Source organism: Fulmarus glacialis, unplaced genomic scaffold, assembly GCF_000690835.1.
Source record: "Fulmarus glacialis isolate BGI_N327 unplaced genomic scaffold, ASM69083v1 scaffold13207, whole genome shotgun sequence".
In the NCBI taxonomy this organism is placed as follows: Eukaryota; Metazoa; Chordata; class Aves; order Procellariiformes; family Procellariidae; genus Fulmarus; species Fulmarus glacialis.
Window position 1 is genome coordinate 38150 of NW_009225239.1, and position 11390 is coordinate 49539.

Consider the following 11390-nt stretch of genomic DNA (forward strand, 5'->3'; position numbering starts at 1 on the left):
TTTATAAAGGGTAAGTATCTGGGGAATTGTTATTAATTATGATTGCTTGTTCACTATTATTTTTATTACTACCAATCATCTTACTCTTTGCCTTTTTCTATTTTCTACCCTTTCTACCCTCTTACCACCTCGACTGCAAGCTTCAGAAAACAATGATTTACATTTACCTTGTGCACAGCGCAGTGGTGCTCCAGCACTGCTCCAGTCTCTGAGCACTGTTGTATTAATAGCAACGACATTAGAGAGAGACAGGGAAAAAAAATCAGAGCTGACAGATATTTCTGGATGATGTATTCACAATAATCCTTCATATTCCAACTACAAGAAGGGAAGTATTAAAACAGCGGCTACAAAAATGAATCTCTTTCATCTGATCATTCTGATCATGCTTTTTAAATTAGCCGAGGAGCAACCTGAACTTCTGCAGCGCATCTTTGAACAACACAGGATGTGAAGAAGAGAAAGAGCTGCTCAGTCAATGTTTAAGATGATGACTCAACCAAAACTATAATGAATTAAACAATGGAAGTTGCATCTACATGCAGGCAGGCACGACAACAGACAGATCTACTGGGCCATGCTGTTGCAGAGGCCATTGCCGAAATACTACTACTAATTCTAACAGCTAAAATTTAAAAGAGATACTGTATGAAAGAATCAGGAAAGCGCAACAAAGGTTATCCCAGGTCTGGAAAGCAATCATTACAAGTGATACAATTCCCGAATTAAGCTGATTTGATAACTGGAAGAACCTATGTCAAGTAAGTATTTGTGGTATGAGACTACAACCTAACAGACAAAAGCACTGAATAACTGGAAGTGTGTTCTAAACCACAACACACTTAGATACATGATGAATCCTATTTGCATTTTTGAGACAAATATATTTCTGTCAATTGAGTATTTCTATAAGATAAGTGGGTGAAATTCTATGGCTTATACAGACAGCTGAATGGAAGATATAGTCTTATCTTAAAAAAGAATAAATGTTATGAACAACTTCTCCTTTAAGAAAATCAGACAAAATAAAATTCTAAATAAAAATTATAATCCACTAATGAAATAGGAACAAACACTTTCTTCTCTAACAGCTGTCAGCTCTCTATAACCTGCAATGATTATCAGACTGATTTTATTCTTTAACAAGTCATGTCATCTAAGGCACTTACACTGAATTTTGAAAGACAATTTCATTGATCTCCACTTCAGACTGTTTGTGATTTGTTATGTGATGATTACAGTATCTTCAACTACTATGTGCCTCATTTTTCCCCACTGGTAAACAAACCCACAGTATTATCTCCCAGCAGAGCTGCAAGAATTGGGTAATTCACAGGTACAACTACTGACATATTCATTGCCAAAGTATTAACAGAGCAGTACAAGTTTTAAACGGCTAAATCTACTTTGTTAATCATCAGTAAATGTTTGGGATGTTCCTAACAAAGGGAAAAGGAATTGGTGGAAATGCTCAGTTATTTTGTTCCCTTCTAGCTTCTACTGAGTGACAGAATGCCATCTGTTGCCAGAACAGAAGATATTGTTTATAAATTCAGTTAGTATGCTGAAATGTGTAAGTTGCTGTCTGCAACACTAGGACAAGAAACAGGTTTATAGTCAATAGTGTTAATACTCTGAAGTCCTTTCTGATTTTCCTTTAATTAGACTTAAAAAAAACCCCTCTCTTGTATAAAATTCCTCTCCAACATTTAGAAGAAAAGGTCACTATTCAGTCAAGAATATTTAAAATAGCAAATGAGGCATCTTAACTAGCATAGCCTCTATCTCATCTGTGTGTATGTGTGTGTGTAATCTAAACATCCAGATTTTCTATTTTCAGAATTATATACCATAATTGTCCAGAATGCTCATCATGCTTATAAGAGATGGTGGGTTCAGATTTATAGGAAGATTAGATTTTGATCAAGCTTGTTCCAGTGCAAAGTAAATTCTACAGCTAGGCAGAAGCTGCTCTCTTTGAAATCATACTAACTAGTGCACGTTTCAGGCAGAAAACATGAACATTACTTTAACATAATTTGAGTTTATGCTTTGTCTCATGGGTGAATGGTTTGCATTAGATTATTTACTGCTTTAAGGCAGTTGTGTCCAGAAACCCTACCTAAAATCATGACCTTCTTATGCTAGGTATTATACATAAAAGGGAAGGATCTTTACACAGTAAGTAGATAAAACTTAAGAAAAAGGATGTCCTACTATCTCAAGTTTACAGACACAGAACTGAGGCCAAGCAGACTGAGTTGCAACAGTAGCCTGTGCAGAACCAGGAACTGAACCCAGATCTCTTCACCAACCTAGTGACCTAATCAGAAAGCATCTTTTCTGTAGGTAACTAAAGACAAAACAGTTTCTTACGGGATAAAATAGTGACCCAGTTCTGCTCTCATTTACATTTTTGCAACTTGGCTGCTATCATCACAGTCACGGGAGGATGGGCCTGGCAGTCTCAAAGCCTATATGTGTATATATATCACAGTACATGATGTAAGACTCCCCCAAAATAGTGATTTTTGCAGCCAGAATTTTCTTCTGTCTTCTTATAAGGCATCAAACATTATCAGAATACAGAATGAGTTCCAACATCAGCTACTGTTGAAGATAAATGACTATAACCAGTAAGTTTTCATGAATATCAGTTAAGCCAATATTAAGAATTCTGCAAAAATTATCCTACTGTTTAAAAGCATCAGTTTTAAGGGCTGATAATGTAATGGAAGATGGACCTTAAAGATAGCAAACTGGGTCAGTATCTCACTTGCTATATGCATCTTACAAAAGCAGACATTTGATGAAACACCAGAGAAGTAACCCAGTCCTTTTTCCTCTTCCTATACATATTTTTTTTTAATTTAAAAACATCCCAGTTTCTTCCCTTAGGAAATGTAGAAGCTTAAATTGTAAACTTCAATAAGATGAGAATATGGATTTTTTTTTTATGATTGTGAAATATACATAGAATCATAGAATCATTTAGGTTGGAAAAGACCTCTAAGATCATTGCGTCCAACCATTAACCTAACACTGCCAAGTCCACCACTAAACCATGTCCCTAAGCACCACATCTACACGTCTTTTAAATACTTCCAGGGATGGTGACTCCACCACTTCCCTGGCCAGCCTGTTCCAATGCTTGACAACCCTTTCAGTGAAGATATTTTTCCAAATAACCAATCTAAACCTCCCCTGGTGCAACTTGAGGCCATTTCTTCTTGTCCTGTTGCTTGCTACTTGGGAGAAGAGACCAACACCCACCTCACTACAACCTCCTTTCAGGCAGCTGTGGAGCGCGATGAGGTCTCCCCTCAGCCTCCTCTTCTCCAGACTAAGTAGTCCCAGTTCCCTCAGCCGCTCCTCATAAGACTCGTTCTCCAGACCCTTCACCAGCTTCATTGCCCTTCTCTGGACACGCTCCAGCACCTCAATGTCCTTCTTGTAGTGAGGGGCCCAAAACTGAACACAGGATTCAAGGTGCGGCCTCACCAGTGCCGAGTACAGGGGCACGATCACCTCCCTACTCCTGCTGGCCACACTATTTCTGATACAGGCCAGGCCTTCTTGGCTACCTGGGCACGGTGTCGGCTCATGTTCAGCCGGCTGTCAACCAGCACTCCCAGGTCTTTTCCGCCGGGCAGCTTTCCAGCCACTCTTCCCCAAGCCTGTAGCACTGCATGGGGTTGTTGTGACCTAAGTGCAGGACCCGGTACTTTGCCTTGTTGAACCTCATACAGTTGGCCTCAGCCCATCAATCCAGCCTGTCCAGGTCCCTCTGCAGAGCCTTCCTACCCTCAAGCAGACCAACACTCCCACCCAACTTGGTGTCACCTGCAAACTTACTGAGGGTGCACTCGATCCCCTCGTCCAGATAATTGATAAAGATATTAAACAGAACTGGGAGATACTAGAACATAGAGATACTTTCTATTTTTTTAACACCAACATCTTTGGTAACTATTATTTTGGTACTTACCATGGTTTATCCCGTGATACTTTTGAAGGAAAGACTGTGTGCTGTTTGCTACTGGAGGTAAGTAGATTGTCTTTGGGCGTTTTGAATGGCTTTGAGTTGCTGCTGACAGGGTTATGGCCGCTGATACAGGATTTCGGTTTCATCTGTACTAGGGATGTCCTGGAATTGCAGGCTGGAGAAGCTGGAGAAGGGGAAGGTTTACACATTGAACCGTGTCTTCGTTCTGTAATGGAAAAATAATAATAAGCTTTACAGCATTTCATAGCTAAAAGAAAAAAAAGAAGTCAGAGAGGAAGTTGTTCCTCTCTATGCTAGTTACAATGATTTCATCACTCCAAAGAACACCAGTTCATTACTGTTGTGAATGTAATCAAGCCAAATGATAATTAAACAAAATCAACTCTGTGAAATGCTCTGAAAAATGTAAAAAATAGTAAAATAAATGCTAATAATCTCCCAGAAAATTTCATCAAGAAATCTCAAACCATTTTTTAAGCAGTAAGCAACCACCAGCATCTGTGTGAGGTACACTAGGTGTCCCAGCTCTTTCACGTAAAGAAGAGGAGAGTGTGTAACAATAGCTCAGATGACTCAGTGAAATATTCTGTAACAGACATGAGATTGCTTCTATAATTGTTTATGAAGAATTCATATGACCCGGTTACTGGGCAGTTTACTTTATGACTATCTTGTTTCAAGTTTAATGGGAAGCTATAAGGAAAACAACCAGAAGACTGAGAAGTACCAAAAGGTCTACTGCTCCCAGCCCTTCCAGAGAGGCAGGCTCTACCTGGTTCAGAGCTTGGAGGTTATCTCCAAGCACCAATCAAGGTAAAAGCTCATTTTTTTCCACACAGAGCAAATGGCAAGTGCAAAAAACCAGGAAGTTTATGTATCAGTTACAAAAATTGCATCTAGAGGTCAGGCCCTTGTGTAAGCACTGTTCACACTCACACGAGAAACCTCTTAAGTACTGCAAAAACCAAGGCCTTGCTTACCCTGCAACAGAGGACTAGGCTTCAGGACAGACAGGCTTCAGCAAAAATGTTTGGGTTTGGTTATTATTAGTATTTTTTAAAATCTAAATGTCTTATCCCTGATATTGTTAAATAAAAAGATTGCTTTAAGAAGGTATTTGGCCATTCTTTACAAATTATATACTTCTCCAGGGGAGAAATGCTGGTGCTTGGCCAGCCGGCTGATCAGTGTGCTGCAAACAACCAGCTTGGTGCTGTGAATTTAAGCACAACTACACAATATTACAAGAGACAGGAATTGTTTTTTGCTGAGAGGTGCTATAAATCCTTAACAGTCCTGTCCCCCTACCTGCAGGAACACCCTTTCCCCAGCCCCTTCACCCCACAGTGAGCCAGCCCTGGTGCTCCCCAGCCAGAGGCGGCAGGCGGCACGGGCGGGCTGGGGGAAGAGGAATTTTCCAGTCAGCAGGGCCGTGCTCAGCAGCAGCTGACTCCGGCTTGCCGGCACCCCGGCACCGAGAGCCTCCACGGCGGCGATCAGCCAGGTACCCCCACTACTGACACAGTAATCAAACGCAGCAAGTGTAATGTAATTATAGACCGAGAACTTTGGACAAGCTGGAGTTTCTCCGTCAACACGCGGCAATTTTTGCTCGTCCAAAGCCTTCAGCACTTAACTTTAAGAATCCAAGTGGGTGCTGCTCTTTGAGCTTGCACAGCATCGCCCCATCAGCCAAGAGCAGGTTAAGGAAGCAATAGTGACCTGCTGCTGCAAGGGAAGGTTTTGTATTTACATCATCAACCCCACGCTCACTAGTTTGATATTTCAAGGATAACTAAGAAAAATTTTCCCACAGAGAATCAAAACATGACAATTTGTCTGGCATCCTCACAAGTAAAAACTTGCCAGTAGCAGAAGGATTCATCCATGACTAATTTGCAATAGGCGAATACCTCAAGAACAAAGATAAATGCTTAAAAAAAGAAAAGTTAAAGAATATTCCAAACTGTTTCTATTACATCTCCAATGACTAAATAAAGGCATTTTCTAAAAGATCAAGCACTTCCATATCTTCATATTCACAGCTTTAATTACAAATGCTGAAATTCCCTCCAGATTCTCCTGTAACTGAAGAACAAAACAGTCTTAATTTTTTGTAAATACAAAAAGTAGCTCCCCTCACACCCCAAATGCCAACTGTCATTTGCCAGTTTTCACCCCGCCACACACCTCAGTGTGCAGCCTCTGCCTTTAGAAGTCCTTTGCAGGGTGCAGTTAATTTACATTCATTTCACTTCACATTTGTGGCAACAACTCTAAGCTACGCATCTGCCTCTGAAATGCAGAGTTCCATTCACAGAGTATTTATTTTGTTAAATAATAGTTATTGTTTCAAGATCCACCAACCTTCTCAGCAACTACTTAATCAACTTAAATTAGCTTAATAAAAATTTGCAACTTTCCCATTAATTACTTGAGGACTGATGAAAAGGAACTGCTATGTAACCAACAAAACCGAGCTATATATAAAGTGAAACTTGGGAAAAAAACATGATTTCCATACACAAATTATATACATTCAGGATTAATTACTCCAATCTTCACCACAGCTAGACTGCCTTCTAGTAAACTGTGTCTTCAATATCATCCCTATGGATATATTTGGAAGTGAAATACACTACTCTGTTATTAAAATTAATCTTCCGGAAAGACAGACATTCAAGATACTGACCATCTAAAATTGTATTTTAAAGTCATCTAAGTATCACATGCCATAGCAAGTTATTTTTTAACAGTCTCTTTACACTGGATTTTTAGTCAAGCTAAATGTTTGGTGCTTTTCCCTAGACAACTTTCTCAATTTATTAATTCCCAAGAGCAAACCAGTACATTAACTTTGGAGTTTTTACTATAACATAGAAAATGGTGGAAGAGGCACTGTTGTGATATGACAATATAATAAAGTGCATCCCACTGTTCTACATAAATGTTTACTTAAAAGATAGGGAAGGAAAAGACTACAAGACTACTTATTTTATCTGAGTGTGTCAGATTGGTGGTCATTCTTCTGATCAGAACCAACTGCTATATTTGGCGTTTCCTTTTACCTCCTCAAACTCCCCTGTTCCCCCAAAACGTGGCGACAGAAAGTCTTCCATATTTTAGACAGGCTCTGATACATATTTGAGAATTATCAGCATTACCCGACTTCTCTTGAAATTTCCTAGAAGCAAAATGGAAATTATGACCACTGTAAAGTCATTCAGGAGGAAGAACGTAAACAGCCAGTGCCACACAACTGTCGGTGTTCTCAGACACTGCTCAGACGGGTAAAATATGCACGTTTACTCACGTAAGCTAACATCATTTTAGTGTTAGCAGAAGAAGATGGCAGCAACACCTTGCAGGTAGAGCCACAGTACAGAGCTGGAAGAGTAACTCCCTCCAAGGGGGCAGAAAACCACTGTTTAAGCTGGGCAAGCACAACCGCAGGAGGTTGGACTTGCCGAAGGCATGAAATCTCATAGACAAATCTCGAAGGTGGGGGCATAAATCATAACTAAATATTGATATATTCCTTCTCAAGAACTATTAGGTTGCTACTCGCTTCCTCCTTCCTTACTACATATGTGGTAGTGAATCAGCCTTAGACACTGGTAATAAGTTTCAAAGAGAAATAATGGGAATATATGACAAAGCAAGAAGGCTGTCAGCTGTCAAAATCAACTGCTTAAACCAGGATAACTAAATATTGATATATTCCTTCTCAAGAACTATTAGGTTGCTACTCGCTTCCTCCTTCCTTACTACATATGTGGTAGTGAATCAGCCTTAGACACTGGTAATAAGTTTCAAAGAGAAATAATGGGAATATATGACACAAAGCAAGAAGGCTGACAGCTGTCAAAATCAACTGCTTAAACCAGGGTGGCGATGCTCCTCTACAACTGAGTTTCCCGGTCACATCTGTTTTTTAAAAATTTCTACTAATTTGTCTATTCATATTTTACATACACACAAGGAATTACACACAATATATAAACCTGCTATTATACAGCCTATGTAATAAATTAATATGTAAATAAAATACATTTGCACATTAAATAGTTGTTATAAAATTAGATATTCACATATTAACACATTCAGGAGACAACCAGCCATCTGCGTAAAAATTTCTATGCTCGTTTGCCGTTCATGTGTAGACAGATTAGATCTAGCAGGGCAGGTGAACTTGTACACACACAGCTGTGGACATGGCTGTCCCTGTTTACATACAGAAGTGGCATAGTCACTGGACATAATTGAACCTAAAGTAGAATGCAGATTTTTGCCCCTAAAAAATGAAAAAATCCTGCACGGCAACTAGAAAACCAGTTATCGCTCATAAGATACTAACCTAAATTCTACACACATTTCAGTTTCTGCAGAAGCCTGCAATGCTATGAATGTGTGCTCAAGTTTAAAAGATGAAGATCTTTTCCGATTCATTTAAATACTTCCAAATGGATGTTTACACTCCACATAAATAACACCAGATATTCTGTTTTGTTTCTAAATACCAGCTGCTGTCAAATCCAAAAGCAGAGAGAACACAATCAAAGTTACCATCCTCTTTATTACATTAATCCTTCTGCAACCTCTCAGCTGTCTCAGCGCAGCCACTGCAGCAAATGACAAGCAACGTGACTTCTGCTGTCAAACAGTTAATGTATTAATGACATTAATCTTGGAGGAAAGTTTAACACGCTCTCAGTGAATTAACTGCACTTTCTAAAGAATCAATTTCAGGTCAATATCTCTTATTTTTTCTAGTTAGTGGCAAAAGTCTAAAAGCCCAGCGCTACATATCGTCCTAATGTGCATTGCAAACTCTGCATCAGTAGCATTGCGAACGATCTTAAACTATTCCAGGAGATTCTCCACGTCCTATGGAAACATGGATAGATTCCAACTTTCTCAGCCAAATCTGAATTGTTTGTAGATGTGAAGTCCTTGTGTTGTTGGAGGCTTAACAGTCCCTGAATCTCCAGAGCTTCTCTCCCATGCCCTTGTACTCCATTTCTAATCCCCCTTCCTGCATCCTATACAATGCAACTCCCCACCTTTCCCCAAAACCTCTGCTGCAGCTGCCAAAGTCCTCTAGGTCTGCCTTTGAATCTGTAATTCCACTGGATCCTCTCTGACAGGTCACCAGGGAATACTAGCAGCTGTTTTGCAGGAAACGCCACATCTCCTTCTAATCATAAGCAAAAAAGCAAAGCAATAGAGAGGCAACATGAGCTCCAGAGCCACAAGCACAGCGTGTGGGAAAAAGAGGCAAAACCACATTCTGAGTAGAAAGTCTCTTCTCAAATTTTTGCATCAACTCTCTCACACAAGATCAAGCGCTCATTTAGCTCACAGCAAACCTTACAGACAACGACACAACAGTAAATATGTTGCCAGTAAAATATGCCAACCATGTATTTCCAGGTGGACTGCAGTAGTTTTGTACCCAAAAAGATCTTTAGATGATCCTGAAACTGCAGATATCTCTAATTTGGACTACAGACAAAAAACATTTCTTAGTATATCCCACCTACATCCATTCTTACCCAACATGTACTATTCAAAATTGATCAAATAAAGTGAACAGTTTTTGCTCACAGTTAGTGTCTTCTCCATCGGTGAGACACAGAAGATTGCAAAGGAAAAAAGTCATGATACAGCTTGAGCGTAGAGAAAGATATGCCTTTGGTCTTTCAGTATTTTTTGCAGGCAGTTGAAACAAAACAAAACAAAAAAAATCCCTCTAACGTTGTCAGAAGAGAGACACTAGAACTTTGTCAGCACCAGTCATTTTGAAACATTACTCTCATTTAACACGATCTAACTTCCTGCGTACAAGAGGCCTAAAGCAAAAATCAATTTTAGGTTGACCCACGAATAACTCAGAGCGCCAGTGTTATGGATTATAGCTTGGTATTACACTTGGTAAAAACAAACAAAATATAATTGCTAAAACCCAAGAAAGGTAAGAAAGTTACTTGCTGTTAGTAAACATTACAGAATAATAAAACTCCTTTTAAGCTTGTATTCATCACAACCCTTCAGTTCATAGCCCTTTTACTTAAAATAGCATGAACTAATTTATCTGACTGCCCCTAACACACTATAAATACTGTTTGCTATTCTCCATTTACAATATTTAAGCAGATGGTAATGAAATTTAGTATCTCATCCACAACGTGATTCTGTTCCAGTAACGTATCACAGTCTTGTTGATGAAGATGTTACTTATGGTAACTCCATACACCACCTATGCACAAATTACATTTTTTCGATTTACAGTATATCCTGAGGTGTTTTACTGCACAGTCTTCACTGTGCAAAGTTGAGCAATGTATACTTACAATTTCAGTAAATAGTAAGTTAAACCTGCCACCTCGTACTGATCCCAGTTCAAAGTTTGCAAATGTACTTGGCATTAATTCTAATAAAACTAAACCAGAAAAAAACCACACATGCCCGAAAAGCGACAGCCAGCAACCAGAAAACTGAACAACTAGACTGCTTGCAGAATGTGTCATCCTGCAGTAACTGGCAGCTGGTTCATAACAAGAGTTCATAAACACCTTGTAAGCACTTTCATTTTGCAGCCAGTCTGAAAAAAACTAACAAAACCCAGTACATGAGGTTAAGCAAAAATAAACTTGGATTTGATGCTAGCAAACTACAGCATAACATTGCAAGACCGAAGGATAACTTTACCAGCTTTTTTGACAAAACACTATTCCAAATCCAGCTGAAAAAGTTTGGAAATAATATCCGCAAACCGTTCCACCCTTCTTGCGCTGCGCACTGGAAAGGAAACAGCACAGTCGGTTTCATTTTGATACTTCTTGTAAACTGACAAAGGAAATAAACTGCCAGCTCAACCCCCCGGACTGATCCACTGCATAAAACGCAGCTCGACAATCGCAAGATTCATTCCAGGTCAAATGACATAATTGGGAAATTATCAAGTGCTAAAATAACCACCGTTCTGCTGGTGTTTATTTACAATAAACACAAGCTTCGCTTTCTGACATAAACCCACTGAAACGATTCTCCATTTCACAAAGTCTACAAGTGAGTAGGATCAGCAAAATTATGCAAAACATCCTGCTAGAAGAAGAAATGTAAACTGAGCCACTTACAGAGAGGAGCAGGCTGCCAACTTAATCTGATTCTACGACGACTGTAAACATGTACTTTTGGAACGTGAAACGATTCACATTGCCACAGATGCCGTCAGAGAAACACAGCAACGTGATTAGGTATTCTGCACACGGTAAAAAATCAGGCAGATGACCTGCTGCAGCAAATACCAGATCAGCGCTTGCACACACCAACTGTTTTGACTACAGGCACTTGTTAAGCACCAAGTTTCAGGTCCTACCAG

The 11390-nt window shown here is 39.4% G+C and overlaps 1 protein-coding gene across 2 annotated transcripts in view; it reads right to left on the reverse strand.

Moving 5' to 3' along the window:
- The window catches only part of ATXN7L1 (ataxin 7-like 1), a 42623-nt gene extending 31433 nt beyond the window's left edge, over nucleotides 1–11190 (reverse strand). The window contains exons 1-2 of one of the 2 annotated variants that reach the window (XM_009582427.1): nucleotides 11146–11190; nucleotides 3989–4211 (exon numbers count right to left, since the gene is read on the reverse strand). In XM_009582427.1, the coding sequence (XP_009580722.1) occupies nucleotides 3989–4194 (206 nt within the window). In that variant the 5' untranslated portion in view covers nucleotides 4195–4211; nucleotides 11146–11190. Of the gene's footprint in view, nucleotides 1–3988; nucleotides 4212–11145 lie in introns of those variants that run through there. The other variant, XM_009582428.1, reaches the window with a different exon arrangement.
- Nucleotides 11191–11390: the final 200 nt, after the last annotated feature.